This window comes from Halictus rubicundus, chromosome 4 (assembly GCF_050948215.1).
Source record: "Halictus rubicundus isolate RS-2024b chromosome 4, iyHalRubi1_principal, whole genome shotgun sequence".
In the NCBI taxonomy this organism is placed as follows: domain Eukaryota; kingdom Metazoa; phylum Arthropoda; class Insecta; order Hymenoptera; family Halictidae; genus Halictus; species Halictus rubicundus.
Window position 1 is genome coordinate 15,100,492 of NC_135152.1, and position 18,705 is coordinate 15,119,196.

General features: G+C 39.0%; 2 protein-coding genes and 1 long non-coding RNA gene across 5 annotated transcripts in view; 2 read left to right on the forward strand and 1 right to left on the reverse strand.

Moving 5' to 3' along the window:
- Positions 1-18,705, forward strand: part of LOC143353574 (putative fatty acyl-CoA reductase CG5065) — a 170,181-nt gene that overhangs the window by 97,504 nt on the left and 53,972 nt on the right. The window lies entirely within an intron of this gene.
- LOC143353599 (uncharacterized) lies at positions 671-2,316 on the reverse strand. Its single transcript, XR_013082171.1, has 3 exons — positions 2,189-2,316; positions 906-978; positions 671-787 (listed from the first exon to the last, which is right to left on the reverse strand). It is a non-coding gene; the product is annotated as an uncharacterized LOC143353599 (long non-coding RNA).
- Positions 2,281-18,203, forward strand: LOC143353572 (uncharacterized). Of its 3 annotated transcripts, XM_076787006.1 has the most exons (6): positions 2,281-2,411; positions 2,824-3,076; positions 3,149-3,253; positions 16,165-16,427; positions 16,515-16,865; positions 17,020-18,203. In XM_076787006.1, exons 1-6 carry the CDS (start codon positions 2,295-2,297, stop codon positions 17,635-17,637), a joined length of 1,707 nt encoding a protein of 568 aa, XP_076643121.1. In that variant the 5' UTR covers positions 2,281-2,294; the 3' UTR covers positions 17,638-18,203. The 3 variants fall into 3 exon arrangements, with proteins under 3 accessions (XP_076643121.1, XP_076643120.1, XP_076643119.1); XM_076787005.1 differs by lacking the exons at positions 2,281-2,411; positions 2,824-3,076; positions 3,149-3,253 and adding exons at positions 5,161-5,288; positions 12,181-12,785 and having other exon boundaries at positions 17,020-18,201; XM_076787004.1 differs by lacking the exons at positions 2,281-2,411; positions 2,824-3,076; positions 3,149-3,253 and adding an exon at positions 12,066-12,785 and having other exon boundaries at positions 17,020-18,201.

An 18,705-nucleotide genomic window follows, 5' to 3' on the forward strand; every position in this document is an offset into this window, starting at 1 on the left:
TCGTTTGTTTTTATTATACTCTTTTATTTTACTATTGATCGGTGAATGTATCAACTCATTTTACACATTCCAGGGAAGTCTTTCATACTCTTATACATTTTAATAAGGATACAACGTTTCATACAATAGTTTTGAACTTAAACGTTACATATAGAGTTGTACAATTGTCTTTTTGCTTAAACTATTTTCAATTTGAAATGCTTATCGTGCAACTTCGTGGAAAGGACGATCGATCGCACGACGGCATTAGAAGTGAACGCTTATAAACATTCGGTGCACAACAATGTTTACGCGTTTGTTTTGATCGAGGCAAAAGCGTGTGACCATTCTCCGTTTCCGTGGACACGCGATCATGCGATCGGTGCGTATTTGAAAACAATGAATGACTAAGTCAACGATAAGATCTTGAAACTTTAGGAAGCTATGGAGAAAGCTCATATCGCGCGCCGCTTCCGCTTGAATGGTAAAAGCGAGAAAACGATCCGTTGCGCCGTAAGCATGAACACGGTCCGTACCACGGTGCCATAACTGCCATAGTGCCGTTCATTGATTGCGCTTGTCCGGTGCCATATTCCACGCTTCGTGTTTATTGCGCAAGACCCGATCATCCGCGTTTCGCCATTTTTGTTGGCCATTCGACAGTCCCGACGAAAACGGCTATAACCTGTCCGTGGCTTTTACTTACGACTGCCGCTGGATATCGATACATCTCGACTGAGAAAACCGACATCCGCGGTTACGTTCTCTCGATCGTCGCTCGAGATCGTTCTGCCTGGCTCTTCTTTTTCTTTTTTAAAAATTACAATTTTTACCCGTATGTAATGTAACTGTATTAGTTCGTTCCAGCAAATTCGGAGAATAGACTTGTGTGTCAATAACACGTGAGTATTGGTGTACTTTCTTACCTGCTTTTCTTTAATTGCGGTCGGTGGTCCGATAAGAATGGACTTATAAATTGATTGACACGGAAGTAGAGAACTGAAAAGATAAATTAGATGATACGTTTATGTTTATATGAAATCGTTACTCGGTGCATATATTATTGTTAGTCTTTAAATATACGTGTGCACATGTTGAATTTAAAATAGCAAGAAAGTTGATACTTTGGGAAATTACTTAATACCTTGGTAGCTATTGTATCGGTATTTTTTTTCATGCAGAGATAAAAATAATCGTAAGGATGTAAAACTATATTGATTATAACTAATTATTTTCAAATATACATGTTCGTAAATAATACGCACGGGTGAGTGTCATTAATTAATAATAACACACATGGGATCAAAATGTTAATTACACGATTAATATCTCTGCACATATACTAGACGATTGTATTTTCGTTACTTTACATTTCCATAGACAATGTTGTTATTTAACGTTACATAAATAACAACGCGATCTTCGTAAAGCAGAAAGTGATACGGATTATTTTTTATATAAAATTGATAAATATATTGCTTCTTCTGGAAATAATATAACGGATTTGTTGTAGATTAATAATATTCTTATTTACGTCGAGTAGACTGGCCCTTTATGGATATTTCGTTTCATTTTCTATTTGTTATATTGCAAAATGATATTTCATTTTGTACAAGAAAAATGCGATAGAAAATTGTTTTGTGACGGAATTACCAGGCACACTGAAATTTCTAGCACGCACGATTTCTGTGGTTCTATAGACCCGCTGTTCATCTCTCCGTACCATGCTATTTTTGGACCATGCATAGGTACGGAGACGTTTAAGCGATTTCACAGTAATAGAAGCCCGGCAGACAGATGCAATTGCGAAAATCATGGCGAGCATATATCGCTCAGGATACGCAGATTGCGCGAACCTCTAATCAACGAATCATCTTGTTATCATCAATTAACTAATGTTAAAACAACTAAAGTGATTTTCTTTATTACAGAAAATTATACTGATCTGAACATTTAAGTTACATTAAACTTGTCTAAATCACATAGCCATCTTTCGATTCAATTGTACTCATCACGCTTAAAATATAGCTTCTGACGTTTTAATAAAACGTTGCATAAATGAAAAATCTATTATTTTTGATTACCATGATTTTAAATAATTGTTAAATTTTTGTTAGTATGTATCGTAAATTTATTGTTCCTTATAGAAATTTTTTGAGGAATTAAAACGATTTTTTGTATGTAGTGTAATGTGTATTTCGTAATTCACCTTTTTTCATCGTGTTGACGTTACAGGTCGTAGCAGGTACAAGCATGCTCCAGTGAAGCTCGGCGTGTTTACAGTCGGAAAAGAAAATAGAAACATAGACAACAAGATGTCACGGCGTTCGAAAAACGTGTGTGAAAGCAAAATAAAGGACGAGGAAGAAGCGTCCACATCGTTCGGCCTTCCGATTGAGAATTCCGGCGACGATGATTCGAACGTGGCTGAGGTGTGAGAAAGAGAAGATCCTCGAAGCTTACAAACATTTAACGAAAACATTCGATCCTCTAAATCACCTTTGAAATATCTAAAAAGAAAAACCCCAAATAAAAATAAAAGGGCTATATCAATTACTATCAATTGAATGTTATGTTGCGCTAATAAACATTAGCCGAAAATTCCGTAACATTTTCACCGTTACAAATTGACAAAAATATTAACTTTTCAAAAGAAACTCAAGAATTTTCTTTTATATAATTTCAGAAGTTTTTACATTTACTCTAAGAACTTGTTGAATAATGAATGAAATTATCGTTGCTTTTAAACAGTTTATTGAGCAATTCTCAACTGTTGATCTCTGATTTGAAAGCGGGAAAATTGCCGGTAAGTAAAGTGTTAATAGCAATGAACTTGTATTGCAGGTCGTGTTATCAAACAAAGGCGGGCCAAAATTGATTCACCGAGGCTACATGTACACACTACATAAGAAGCAGCCGTACAACATCCGATGGAGATGCGTTGGTAGAACGATGTATTGCAGGGGTAGCCTTATCACGACAACAACCTGCACCAAGCCGAGAGTGCGTATGGAGCATAACCACAAGCCAGATTTTGAGGCCGCGCAGGTTGCAAGAAAGCGATATTTGGCCCTTGGCAAGCCTCGCGTGTTAACAAGTAAGTGTTGTTAAATTTCATTCCACCGAAACTTCATTTACTTCCTGACTTTTAATCGACTTTATTTTACAGACATACAGGAGAATAAAAATTCTATCAACGGACCGATGGCGCTGAAAGATGACCCCACAATGGAACAAAAGACCACGCGACCGAAACGTTCAACAGCTGGAAAAGGTAAGTGTAATTTGTTTAAACGTTTTAGTCAGTTTATAATGAGCGTAATCATTGTATGTTTTCAATGTTAATTATATTACATAATAAAGAATTCTTCAGAGGATACATTGGTACAATCAGATGTTAATAAAAAGTAACACAAATTGTACACAAATAACGAAAATATTGGTCCACAGCATAGTGCGTTTAAATTATTTTTTGTGTTATTAACGAAAAAATTTTAGGAATAAAAATTAATAAAATGTTCATTGAACCGTGTTAGGATTGTGTTGTATATTAGAGAGAAAGGAAATGCGATATGCTCTTTTCTCTACCATTTCATTCCTTCACAAGTTAAGTCCCACATTTATATAAACAATATGTACACCTGTACAGTTGTGTCGTGCATAAGATAACATAAAAGAACATATAATTAGCTTGTCGTTCAATAAATATTGTAAAAGAACATTAAAATTCAACATCAAAATAAGAACATCAATTGCATCACAATAGACTCCCGTATAAGGCGACAATAAAAAAATTGTTTAAAAAAGCTGTATACAATGCATCTTTCGCGGCAGTAAGTGTACAGTTTTTGCCAACATATAGACCGTCAATCCGACAGCCTAGAAAATTCGATAAAACCGCATAAAATGCGTAATTGATTAATCAACGATTAATTAAATCGCGAGTACACGACTCATGGATTCCGTGTACACGTCCAAAATCGTGTAGGCTCCAAAGGTGTGCGAGAACCGGAAAATATCGGGTACCCGATTTTCCCGATTCGGGTACCAAAATTTTCGGGTTCACGTACGCCTCCGGCAGACTCTAGTTCATGCTGGTTTTTCAATTTTCCCGGGGACGCGTTTCAATGATGGCGATTGGCGTAGCGTTTCATAACAAAGAGATATATATACACACATATGCGTCGCGCTATTCCGGACGATCGACGCGCAGACCGGGTAAGCGCGAGAGTGGCGATCGATAAGTAACGAATTAACTCTCGTAGGAGAAGCGAGGAGTCGCGGAGGAGATTAACGGTCGACACATTCGTCGTTGGTTTCTGTGTTGCGCGTCCCAAGATGGCGGGTGATCTTAAAGATGCGCGCGAAAAAGAAAAAAGGGTAGCCAGCCCGGAGAGCCGAGAGAAGAGCGGTTTCCGATCGATGAGAATTCGCGTTGCTCGCCGGAGGAGCGAGTCGAACGTGATCAGGTCGGTTAGTAATTCCTTAGCGAGGAGAGGACCCGGGAACGCGCACGCGATAGCAACACGAAACACGGCACGGATAATATGCGTCGACGACCGGCGGCGCCGTCGCACATGCGCGTCCTGACGCGCCCCTGTTCGTCCACCGATTTCGATTTTAGTCACTCCCGGGTTCGGCTTCGGGGAAAATCGTTCCGCTGTTCTAGCGAGGTCCGTCGGAGCGCGTCGTGGAAAAAGGCACAGATTCGGGCACTCTGCAAACGGTTCTCTCTCTCGATCCGATCGAGATATACGAGAGAGCGCGTCCGTCTCTCGATCGTTCGTTACGGAGAGCACTTCGGTACATATACACCTCTCTCGGGGAACACACAGAACACACCAACGGGAACGGGAGAAATTCGTAACGATACCTTCTTGTTGTGTGCCCACACGGCTCGATACACGAACGGCCGAGAGTCCGATACCGGTAATCGTGGGATACGTTTGTACGGGAGAGAAGAGAGATAGGGCGCACTGGATATACGCGATAGGAAGTCAGTGTGTCGGTTTTCGTGTCGGAACGAACGGCGACAGCGACGAGATCGGTGCCAGTATTCTTTTTCGAACGTGAAAACGACACGTACATTCGAACGAGACACGGATCGTACGGCTCGAGGGCAGATCGATTCTGTCGCGTGGCTCTCGGCGAAACGGCTAGCCAAAGCTCTTTCTTCGAACAGTCCGAACACGATACGAAATCGAACCGGTTCGCGGCTGCAGATCGAACGACTGCGTACGGTTAAGTGACACTGCGTGGAACGGCGACAAAGAGAAGAAGGAAAGACCGAAGGAAAAAGCTGTACAGAGGTACGGTAGAGACACGGGCAACGAGCAGTGGCGTGTGCCACTCGATATCGTGCTCGGTCGCAACGGTTGCCATTTTATAGCCGGTCGCTTCAGCGAGATCTTCGGGGAGGCAAGAAGGAGAGGGAGAGACTGACGGTGTGTCGAGTGCACGAGTGTGTTAGCCCGTTAGAGTGACAGAGACGAGGAGTGTGTGCGAGTGAAAGAGAGAGGAGGAGAGAGAGAGCGATTGTGCGAAGCTAGAAGCGTTGATCGTGGGAAGGGAAGGTAGTGGGGTGATTTAGAATACGGAACAGGGGAGGGAGAAGAGAAGAAAGAGAACCGAGCATAAGGTGTACAGTAGAACTTTTCCGTAGAGATTTTTCGATCGTTTCGCTCGTCGCGTGCCCTGGGCATTTTTGTCGGAATATCGCGTCTTCTTCGCGCCAGTTTACCATTTTCCATGGCTTTGACTTTTCCACTGTCATATCGATCTACTCCTACGTAATACACAGTGACTCCCACTAATGTTCGTACACTCTTAAAAATCGCACAACTTTGTCAATATTAGATTATACTACTTGAATTTTTTTGAGAGGTTAGAACAATTGGATCACTACATAAAGTGAAAAAAATTGTTTACAAAAATTGCTATTGGTCGAAAGTGCAGAGAAAATACTGAAAGTTGTATTTTGCAACTTTTTTGTGTGGACTTGTATTGAAAATTTAGAAAGTACGATTTGTAGATGAATTATACATATTCTGAGAATTTCATCAAAATCGGTCAACGTTGCAATCAGCTGCAGATGTACCAAAATGATCACATAAGGGCGGAATTCCCTGAGAAGGCCAAAATTCTGCGACTTTCGCCTTTAACTGAAGTTTTCATCGTTAACACTAGGTTTACGGAGCACTAAAAATGAATATTTCACAATGACTTTATAAAAATAACATGAATGTATCGATCAAAGTTTGCAGCCATTTTTTAAATAATATATACCCAAGGAAATCAATTTGTTAAATAATTGCTCATGGATGCATTTTTACAATCTCAATATTCGCAATTTAAAAATATTAGAATCCGTCATTTTGGCGGGTCCCGTAAATCTAGTGTTAAACGTTTGTAGCTCGGTGCAATGTTGACCGATTTAGATGAAATATTCAGAATATGTATAATTGATACAGATGTACAAAACGTACTTTTTAAATTTTTGATATAAGCCTAAAAAACTTGCAAAACACGACTTTTAGCACTTTCTCTGCACTTTCGACCAATTGCAATTTTAATCAAACATTTTTCTCACGTTATGTAGTGATCCAATTGTTCTTAAAAAAATTCAAGTAGTATAGTCCAATATTGACAAAGTTATGCGATTTTTAAGAGCGTACGAATATTAGTGGAACACAGTACGCGTACCAGTATCGTACCGCTCTGATCGGCTAAATCGTTAATACGTATGAAGGTTGATTTATATTATCCGCACAGACACGGAATGATTTCGTTCAGATTTCTGTAAGATAAAATCGACACAGTCACGTATCGGAAACTAAACGGAAGAAATATTCTTAAAGTATTATTATACCGAACGGAACGGTTCCCGAATGGTATATAAATCGGGTCTTTATCCGTGCGTCGTCTGCTGGATGATGACACGATATGCTAAAATGAGAGGGAGCAATAAGCAGACTCGCCGGGGCGAAAGAGATAGCACGAGAACCGCGCGTTACATATTTTATCTATTCACCGGACGATTATCGTTAGCGCTTTTTATAAACGCCGATTTTAGGTGTATCAAGCCGTCTAAATAATCGGGGCAACTGTGCATATTCACGAGCAATCTCTAATATCGATTCAAGAAGGATTTACACGGCTGCCTTTGTCGTCAAAAACGTTTACCCGGTCATCGATGTTTAGTCACATTTTCAGCCGTTAGGGATCTCGTTCGGAGCATTATTAAAATATATTTATTATTATGAGTGAAATTGTGTAGACATACATAAACTAAGATATTTTGATATTAACATCACGTTCTACATTGTTATATTTAGATCATGGGTTATTAGTGTACCGCGGATTTCACGAGGTTCACAAAAATTTTTAGAGGAAGAAACGAATATCTAAAATTCAAAGTTTAATTAGATAAAGCGCGATGTAACAGGTAAAGTAGAAATATTTTCAAGTTTCTCAAATTTATTTTAGTCGAGAATTTATTTTAGTATAGTACTCGACCAGTCGGAGTGTTTTCAGTTAAAATGATCGATTCATTCAGGAATAATAGAAGAATGTAGTTTTTCATTCACGTCGACACTTCAAACGGGTTAAACGACATGACACAGTTATCTAGGGACGGGCATGCAGCGAATCTCTCGATATATGTAGCAGAAACGTTATACATGGATGTTCTTCCGATCGGAGCGTAATTAAATTACCAGCAGAAATTTATGACGGGGATTCTAAATAATGACGTTCGTTTTTTTTCCTTTTTTTTTACTCGCATTCTGTGTTTACACCGATCCTACCGCCCCCTAACCTCACTAACAAGGAACTCCCGCGACATTCAAATCATTGCAATTTTATATGTACATAAATCAAAACGTACTTATCAGCGAGTGAACGCATAGAACGTATTGTTTACAATTGTCAAGGAAAATCGAGTTGAACGTTTCATATTTAATGTATGATTTTATCTAAAAGAAAATTCTTTTAGTCATTTTATATTCTGATCATATATTTTTTTTAATCCGGATTATGTACATTGTACACTCTTTTTCTTTAATCTTAACGGTTTCAAAAACACAATTTTATTAGTACATTCTTAACAACTGATATCTGCAAATATAGTTTATATATTCCCTTGGGTACGAAATTACAATTAACACAGTAATTAATCATTGCTCAACGCCCACGCAATTTATGAAGCTTTCCGAATACACTAATTGGTTAGAAGAGAAAGGCAAATGTAATTAAACATCGACCAAACATTTCGAAATGTATATTTTGTTCGGAAGTGGACTCGAATTCGAGTTTACGTTCATTCTATCTATTAATCGCTAGTTCTGTATTTTTAGTACATTTTTTTTTCGTTAATTTCAGAATATAATTTTTATTCGTATATATGGATACGAATGTGTGATTTTTTGACCAAGGGTATAATTTGTGCCAGAACTTTGAAAGTTATGATTAAGTTGATTCAATGAGAATGATTGTAGAAGGAATTTTGGACTTTTCGAATGCACTATATGCATTTAGTGTATTATTACACACGATTGGCATTACATACCGTGAGTTTTTTTTTAACGGAAACGCAGAAGTATCTCGAAGAACTGGAGAATGAAGGTTATTTTAAAATATATTTACTATGAAGGGATATGCTACAGTTTTTATACCAGAAACTGTAGAGGGGCATTTCAAGGTCAATTCAATTTTTTTAAGTGGCACGTGTGATATATCCTTACATGTCCACATAATCTGCATTAAATCGATTGCGAATAATTTTCGACACTAATCGTTTCAATTTTGATAAAAAATTTGATATGTACAAGATTTGGAAAATGTTTTATGTAAAAGTCACTCAGTTTAGTAAACACTATGTAAAAGAATCAAAATTTACTTAACAATCCATGTAAAAAAGTCAAGGTGACCTTGAAATCTCTTCTACAATTTTATATAGGGAAAAGATATTGGGCGATATGCAAAGTCCTTTTTCATGCCAAATAACATTTATAGTAACCATTTTTTCATATTCATAACGGTCTATGAGATATTCCTACGTTCTTAACGTTAATTTTGTCAAAATAAGCGAGTCTTACTCAATATTAGCAATACAAATACTCCAATCTATAATAAAAAAACTCATCGATCAAAATGGTTCATGAAAGTAAAAATTAAAATTATTATTTACGAAAATCCACAGAAATCTGCCAGTGCTCCACTGTAAATTTTTGTAAACAAGTCATGAACAACTCCATTATAAAAACCACTACGAACTTTTTACAACGGGTCACGACCTTCTGATTGCATTAGGCAACCCGAACTTATAAATTACTAATTACAAACACAGAGCTGTTCAATAATACTGAAGTATGTAAATCTAACTACATTTACATAATCTAGAATCGTAATACCTGCTTCATCAGTTACAACAGTATCCTTTGCAACACAATTTCGATTTACATTTATAGTACACCTTATCGATACATAATCTCATTTTTTTGAGTATTGAAAATGATCGAATATTTACGTCTTATTCGCTAGATATTTAGTAAACGGATATTTACGTTCCTCAATTATCAAAAAGAACTGAATATCGAAGTCATAAGTTTTTGCGAAGACAATTCATTTTTATCAATTTCACAGATATCACAATAAAATTTTCCTCTTTTTTTGGAGCGAACTGTATGTATATTATTTTTGTTAGAGAACTTTTGTTGGTTATTGGAGTACAAAATCGATAGCTTGTGAAATATGAACTAAATTTGACATCGTTTTTCGAAGTGCGCGCGCGCGCGCAGATTCACGGAACAAAACGGAAAAAAAACCGATCAAATGGAAATCGTCGATGACGATTTAGGTCGGGTCCTCAAGCGCCTTGTGTAGAACTTCCAGGTGTCACGCTGTTTCTCTGCAACTGTTTCGGGGTAGCAATGTTTTACACACGCCACTTTAGGATCTAATCCAGACCGTCATCGATATATCCTACTTGACCGATATTGTCCGACTTTGTTCCGCGAATTTGTACGCGCGATGCATTAAACTTAAATGATTAAAAAAAAAAAAAGAAATACAAAACTTGTTCGACTAGGAACGAGATGGAGATAAACGTACGTAGAATTCTGTTCATAAGAAATACATCAAAACAACAAGAAGACTGTACCAAACATCAGAAGAATTTAAGAATGCTGTTAGATTATTTTGAACTCGTTAAAATCGTTAGGAGGAGACTTCAACTCCTATTTAACTTTTGTTTCTTGCAATTGCTGGATAAAATTTTGATTCCGCATAAGTTTGATCACACTGAAGCGCGAACACACAGTATACTGTTAGGATCATGCACAATCTGTTGGAATCGAAATCGGACAATTAAGATCCTCGCTAGAGCTGCTAATTCATTTGCGTAAATTACCTGTTGAATAATAGCTGTTAATTACCCGAGTGAGCAAAAATCACTCTCGCTTACACGAGACAGTTGAAGATCTCGCTACGAGGACCGAGTTGAAAGAAAAAGTCGAAAAGACTAGGAGGGCCGCATTAGGAATGAAAGATCAACAGAAATATATTGCTCCGACAAAGGCGATGCTGCTTCGACCTTCGAAGTGCGCCGTTCATTTGTCCTACATTTCCAAACAGATATCCGCGCTCTAACATTATTGTATAATAAGATCTCAACTACCCCTGTGTGATCAGGACATGAGTATTTCATGGAAATATCTTTTGTTCTTTACAATTGACTTGGAAAAATTTTATTTTCCGTATACCAGATATGTAAATATGAAACCGGAATCTTTGTATAGAAAAGACACGTTTGTTGTATGAAAACGATACAAAATATTTTATTCAAAGTATTGCCCATCGGTAGCTACACATTTTTCCCATCTCTGTGACAATTTGTTGATGCCACGCCAAAAAAACTGTTCCTTTTTTGAGGCAAACCAGTCATCGAGCGATTTTCGTTCATTTTCATAAGATGTGAAGCGCTGCTCAGATAGTGCGTGTCCCATCGATGCAAATAAGTGATAATCGGATGGAGCCAAGTCTGGTGAGTAAGCCGCATGCGAAAGTATTTCCCAACTAAACGCCTCAATCGTTTCCTTTACCGGTTTTGCGGTGTGTGATGGTGCATTATCCTGAAGTAAAATCACTTTGTGTTGGCTTTTTTGATATTCCGGTCGTTTTTCACGCAAAGCTTGATTCAAATCGATCATTTGTTGTCGGTAGCGTTCAGTATTAACGGTTTCGCCAAGTTTTAGCAGCTCATAATAGATGATACCCTTCTGATCCCACCAAACACGGAGCATTGTCTTCCGTCCATAGCGATTTGGCCTTGCAGTCGATGGCGATGGGTTCGCCTGGAGTCATCCATGATCTCTTACGCTTAGGATTCTCGAAATATATCCACTTCTCATCGCCAGTCACAATTCGATGGAGAAATGACTTTCTTTTGTACCTGACAAGCAGCATTTCACAAGTGGTTTTTCGGTTTTCCTGCTGTCTTTCACTCGGTTCATGTGGAACCCATTTTCCCATCTTCCGAATCTTTCCCATGGCTTTCAAACGTATGGAGACGGCTTCTCGTGTCACATTTAATCGATCCGCGAGTTGTTGTTGCGTTTGAGCATCATCCTCGTCCAACAATGCTTGCAAATCGCTGTCTTCAAACTTTTTCGGTGGTCTTCCACGTTCTTCGTTTCTCACACAAATTCGCCATTTTTGAATTTTTTAAACCACTCAAAGCACTGCGATTTACCAAGAGCATGCTCTACTGTAAGCTTCGACAAGCATTCGATGCGATTCTGCAGCAGTTTTCTTCAAATGGAAACAGAAAATCAATGCTGTCCGCAAATCGTAGTTTCCAGGCAGAAAATTCGACATGTTTGACGCTATTAAAAACTATGCTGCTGTATGAAACTTGTATGATTGTGAGTTGAAAATCTTTGCCAGATGTCAAAACAAGAAAATGGCGTCAGTGACGCGGTTTGGCGGTAACTACATAGACAGCTAGAACCACCTATGGGCAAATTCCGGTTTCATGTTTACAGAGCTGGTAGATTCGCGGTCTATTCGTGCATCTTGAAATGAAAAGTCTACGATCTACTGACGTGACACCTGGGTAGCCGAGTGATAGTTCTTGACCGCTGAAATCGGTTAGCTCTGATCCTCACGTTCTTAGAGCATCGCGTTTTCGTTTTCGTTCCGCAGAGAGACAGACAGAGAGAGAGAGAGAGAGAGAGAGAAAGAGAGAGAGCTCAAATCGCCGAAACAGCAACACGGTCGGCGTAGGGTCGGGTTTTAAAGCAGAGCAACCGAAACGAGCACAACGGCCGCGACGGCGGGTCGGCTTGTACTGGTGGCCTGTAAGGACACCGTGAAGCTGACAGCCCGCCGTCTGATGAACGAGGACCGTGACAGTGAGCCGAACCCAGTCACGTCGTCCACCGAGGATATCGTGGAGGGTCTTCGGCTCGAAGAGATCGCGATGAAGCAGGAACCCGAGGATGAGGAGGACTGCTACCTCGAGGCGTCCGAGCTGCCGTCTCCGTCGCCGCCGTCGTCGGAGGGCCGTCACGCGGGCGCTACGCACCGCGTGCGCTCGCACGCACGCAGCCTAAGGGCCATGACCAACCCTAGCGCAGTTTGGGCGCACTTCGACTTGTGCGCGAACGACCCGCTGCGTGCACAGTGTCGTATTTGCGGAGCGGTCGTAGTCAGAGGCGGCGCGAACCCTCGGCAATGCGGTACCACGAATCTCCATCGGCATCTCAGGGTGCATCACGGCGGCAGACTAATCGGCAGCCGTTATCACGGTAATCATACGCTGCCCGAAATGTCTATAAAGCCGCCTAATTTTTTGGTGAAATCTTATAATTATGTGATAGTAATGAGAAGCTGATGATCATCATAGCATTTTTGGATTAATAAAAGAAACCATATACATGTTTGCAGTCATAGACATATTCTTTATTTATAAAAAAAAAAAAACGTAAAATTATATAGTTTAACGAAAATCGTATTGCGAAATTTCCATAAAGCCAAACGTTTTTTAAGTAGATAACATCGATATTAACCCCTTGCATTAGGAATTATTTCCAACTGTGCGGGCCAAAAGCGACACCAAGGTCGGTCGCGCGCAGGGACATACACAGCTTGACTGAGCGTTCGAAACTGTACAAATCGCAAACTTCCTATGATTAGTTGATTATTAAATAAAAAAAAAAAGATTTATCGTTGCAAATTGAATAATACATTAATAATAACATTTTTATTTTAATACGAAAATTTAGTAATATTCTGAGGCCTCTTAGGCGTCTTCAATGCCTCTGAGGCGTCTTATTCATGTTTGGCCGGATAGACTTACGACGCCTCTGAGGCGTCATTGTAAGCTAAGGGGATAACAAAAATTTCTTCTAAATTTCGAAATTAATACTTAGTATAATTGCCATTTTTTCGAATAACGTCGAAAATTCGATTAGGCATTGATGCAATCAAAGCAGGAAGAGTTCCTGCTTCGATGTCCACGCTTCGTTCACTGCATTCCGAAGGTCAGAAACAGAGTTGTACTGTTTACAATTGCCATATATACTTTTCTTGTAAGTATTCCCCAAAGGTTCTCAATTGGGTTTAAATCTGGTGAACAAGCTGGCCATGTCAAAACCCCGATATTTCTGCTGTCTAACCACTCCTTTGTTTCTCTTGATACATGAACTGAGGCGTTATCCTGTTGAAAAATGAAATTGTCAGTCTCAATCTCTTCAGTGAATGGTATTAAGACTATCTCCAACAGCTTCGTGTATTGTGACGAATTCATTTTGTGGTTAATTCGACAGATTGGGGTTTTTTTATTGGCTCTGAATGCACCAAAGTTACGACTCATTGCTACGTTAGGATCTTTTCTTAAATCGTGCCAGTAGTACTTGTGACCATCTGGCCCATCTAAGTTACATTTTTTCTCATCGGAGAAACTTATATTGTTCCATTCTTTTGTCCAGGACATATGTCTTTGTGCAAATTCGAGACGAGCTTGTTGTGTCGTTCTTTGAGTGCTGGTTTCTCGAGCATTTTTTTCCATCTAAATCGCCCTGAACATTTTAAAATTTGCTGCACCCGCCTCGTTGTTATTGGTAGTTGTAGTACAGTTCGAAGTTGTGCTGCACTTTTTGTTTCCCTTGCTGCCAGCCTCATCAATAATGAATATTGTCTTCTTGTCAATTTTTATTTCCACCTAGGGTGTTTCTTACCATATTCTTCGGCCAAATTTATATAATTATCTATTAAAGTACGCGATCTATTAATTTTTTTCGCAATTGATCGATTAGAACACCCCATATCTTTATAAGCATCAATGGATGCCTTCTCTTCACTGGTCAACAACTTGCCTCGTGGCATTCTAATAAAAATAAATACAAATATAATATATATACAATTTTTATGAATTTAAAAATCAATTTTAGTATAAATACGCACATCTGAATTACAATTAAAGTTCCTTTGCTGAGACTCACGTGTTATCCACACAAAATCTACGCACAAACTAAGTGGCTTTATAGAAATTTCGCACTCCCGTTCCGCGGCCTTCGACGAAAATGTAAATAAATTAAAAACGTAAACATTTGTGAGAGAGTGGCGTATATATCTCTACTCAGTAGTCAAGTATACAATGTTATAGATATTTGAAAAGTAACAAATTTCTCTATATTTTTTAAAAGTACACCAAAATGTAGGTGGCTTTATAGAAATTTCGTGCAGTGTAGCTCTGGCTATCTAATGGCCGTCCTATTCACGTTCGACCTACTAAAGGTCGCCACACACAAGACCGGCAAGGTGCCGAAGTTGTTTGGGCGCCTAGATTCAGGAACAGGGGTTAGAAATTTGCCGGCCGAAGAATGGTCTTCGTGCCAGAAATCTTTTCCGACGTCGTTGGGGCCATAACTTTGAACGTTTTGTTGCTTCCAGATGACCTTTCGAGAGTACGTTGAAGATTTTCTGCACTTGGCCTTCATTGCGAGCACCTCGAGCGCCTCTCAAGTGGCCTACGGTTACTCTCAGTCCTTATGGACGACGATTTTAGGCGCCCAAACAACTTCGGAATCTTGCCTGTCTTGTGTGTGGCGACCTTATCACAACTTCCGAACGTAGCCCAACGAATACTGCGGCAACGCAAACGATGACCGACATTGGTCATAATCCAGACCTAACTCGGATCAAGGTTGGTCGTCGTTCGCCTTGCTGTTGGTTTTTCTTCCCAGAATCGAAAGATGTTGATCTAATGCACCAACGTGTGGACAAAAATACTCGAATACGTTGGCCGCTGGGTTCATTTGGAGGTTGGTCCAGTTAGTCCAACGTGTAGAGGGATCGTGAACAAAAATGGTTAATTGTGAATCGCGAACTGTTTATCGAAAGGGGACACCTGAAATACACTCGTACAGAACTCCATCTATCCAAACCGTTAGGGGACAAGACCATCGGTTCGGTTAATAGGAGTCCACTAACTCTCACCTTCTTCGTTCGTACAATAAGAACTGATGTTCATATAACTGGATTTATATTTATTTATTTAAGTACAAGGACAGCGGGGTTCTTCAAGGACTAGCAGAAGACTCGTTGCGATTGTTTTTACGAATGCTACGAGTACGGATAAGCAGTACGCCACGTGCAGTCGGTTCGCATAATGGGAGCTCGGCAACGAGTTCAGTAAATTGGGCATTCTGACAATGAGGGTTCGGGTAATGGAGTCCCACTGTAGTGATAGCAGTTGTCCACTCTGCTCCTACGTTGCAAGTCTCGAATGAAAGGTGTAGGGTGAACAGCTATTAAGATCACGAACGTATTTCGGATGTTTTCTTTCGAAAAATAGATCATAACAGGGGACACCGCCCAATTCGAAGTTATACGTAATTTGTTTATAACTACTTGTTATCAATTTGTATAAAAAAGTTGAAACGACAAAGACTATTGTTGAAAGTTTATTTGCATGTATGCTTGACGACATCAGTGTCTATGATCAAAGGAATGTATATCTTTCTAAATGCAGAAGAATCTATTATTAGTATTATTGTCTTTGCAATATCCTCTGAAGAATTATAATACCGTCTAGTACTGATATGTGCCAAAAGAACTAATGGTTGTAGCTAGTTTATTATTTATGTTTATACGTTGTGTAAAGAAAGTTGTTTTTGTTTATAGTGTTGCCACCCGCTAATACAACTACAAAGGCCATAAGGATAGCTACCCAATCCTTGGTAAGGCCACACATAAGAAACATAGCTCCAGCGCCGATGCCACAGCAACAGCAACAACAGCAACAGCAGCAACGACAACCAAAGACTCTTGTGTTAAAAACAATACCCTTAAAAGTAAAACAAGTTGCGCCAACAACTATTAAAATGCCACCCAGGCAACCTAATCAAGGGTTACCTCATAATATTGTACATCAACAACCCACAGAGGTATTTTATTTGAAAGTACTACGAAACACTGTTTACACGTTCATCTTTATATCAGTAAGTTATACATGGAACACGTGTATATTTCAGGTCTGCTTAAGATGGAATAGTTATCACAGTAACATGCAAAACAGTTTTCCATCTCTATTGGACTCGGAGCAGTTCGTTGATGTTACCCTGGCCTGCGAGGGTCGCTCGTTAAAGTGTCATAAAATGATACTATCGTCGTGCAGCGATTACCTTGCAGAATTATTACGCGAGAACCCGTGTCAGCATCCGATTATTTTAATGAAAGACCTTAAATTCTGGGAAGTCGAAGCACTAGTCAAATTTATGTATCGCGGCGAAGTTAACGTTGCCCATGACAAATTGCCACAATTGTTGAATGCAGCTGAAGCACTGCAAGTGAAAGGATTAGCTGGTCCAAATCCTTCTTCGCAGGTAAAACATATACACCGTATGAGAGGTAATGTCATCTTGACAGCGAAGAAACGAAAGATATTTTTATTGGAAATGAAACGTTTTTTTCCAGACAAGGTGTCACATTTCCCGAAACGTTCTATTAATGTCTTACAGTGAATGTCTATTTTTTTAGAATCCAAAGCCTCCACTACTGATCCCGCAAGCTAAGCCAGCAACAACTCAATCAGTTCCTCGAGCCGCATCAGAGACCAAAGAGAAAGCTTCCACTTCCGGAGTTGCTACACCATCTAGTCCAAAACGCGCGCAGAAACGGCAATATACAGAATCAAACGAGCCAAAACCATTCACAAAGATACGCTTACAACGGCCAGTGACCCCGACGTCGCCCACTACCACAGTGAAAATGGAACCGTTAGATATACCCCTAAGTCCCACGATATTCCCCGACAATAATGAGGACAGTTCGAACCCTTCAAACTTCGAAAAGCTAATGAGTCTACACGAAGAGGATGATCCGGGTGGCAACGAAATAACCGATGGTGAAAGGGAAATCAATTTCTGTGAAATAGCCGAACCACCCGACATAAACGACAGTGAGGATCAAATGGAATTTGTACCTACAGACTTTCTAGAACAGGAACAAGATATAGTCGAGGAAACGGAAACGGAAACGGCCTCTATTAAAGACAGTAAGGAAGAGTCCAGGGATTTCGGTTCCGTTGAACTTGAAGACGGTGAAAGAAGTGAGGTTGAGAAAGAAGAGCCTTCGAAAGAAAAGAAACCTGTTTAGTAATAAAGAGAATAAGTTTGAATGAAGTGTGTTTAAGGAAGCATTTTCCTTGGCAAGCAGAAAATGAGGGCTCTCCGAGAATCTCTTGTGGGAAAGGTATATCAGGTCATTTCATAAGTCCTTGCATTTTTTAGTACGAATAAATTCTATCAAATAAAAATACTTGATTGTTTTGACATTCTTCATGTTAAAAGCATAAATATAATAGATCTATAAATTTTATTGTAGCGTGAACAGTGTTCGTCTCGTTTCTACTTTTACCAACGATGACAAGCAAATTCATATTTCGTATGAATAAAGTAAAACAATATCTTTTACAATAAGATATTGCTTCAAGACGTATTGTTGAAATGTTACATTTGATGAAAGAGTCTCGAAAGAAAATCAATTTCTCGACACTCTAAATGAAAGTATTCCTTTAATACTTAAATTGTTTACTGAAAGATTAGAAACGAACATAAAACTGCCTATGACTTTAATGTTTTGAAGAATTCTTAGATTAACATAATGTTGCGATAGAATTGTAAAGCATAGGTTTTATCCTTCAAATTGGTTGAAACATAATTTTTGAAAAGCAATGACCTTGATATTTACCTTTCAAAACGGAACGTTTATAAAAAAGGAAGAAATATACTACTTTTGTGATATTGTTTTCCATAATCTATTGTTGCCATGAACTCTTAGGTACATACCTATCTAGTTTTCACTCTCATTGGGTCTTGGTAATTCAAAACACAAAATACGATATAATTTGTTCTAAGGGAAACATGACAAATATTTCAGTGACAGTGTAAATAGAGCGTACGTAATTTAAAAAAAAGTAAAACTATTTTTACCATTCACTGTACGAATCGTAGCGGCAATATTGTATATCTTTCGAGCATGTTTTTCAAGTTTGCTGTTCGAAATTGACATTTCCATGCGAAAGATTACGCTAGAGAGTACGGTTTAAATTTAGAATTATTCGAATCGTAATTTTACTAATTAATTGTACATATTTACAGAGTACCTATAATCGAGTTTATTGTGTGTACGCGTGGAAGCTTGTACACAATATACAGCTTCTAC

Bases quoted from the DNA above. Each gene is read 5' to 3' on its own strand.
- LOC143353572 (XM_076787006.1), top strand. From the start codon at position 2,295: ATGTCACGGCGTTCGAAAAACGTGTGTGAAAGCAAAATAAAGGACGAG. The intron at 3,254-16,164 runs GTAAGTGTAATT...TTTTGTTTATAG, and splicing joins ACGTTCAACAGCTGGAAAAG to TGTTGCCACCCGCTAATACA. The intron at 16,428-16,514 runs GTATTTTATTTG...TGTATATTTCAG, and splicing joins TACATCAACAACCCACAGAG to GTCTGCTTAAGATGGAATAG.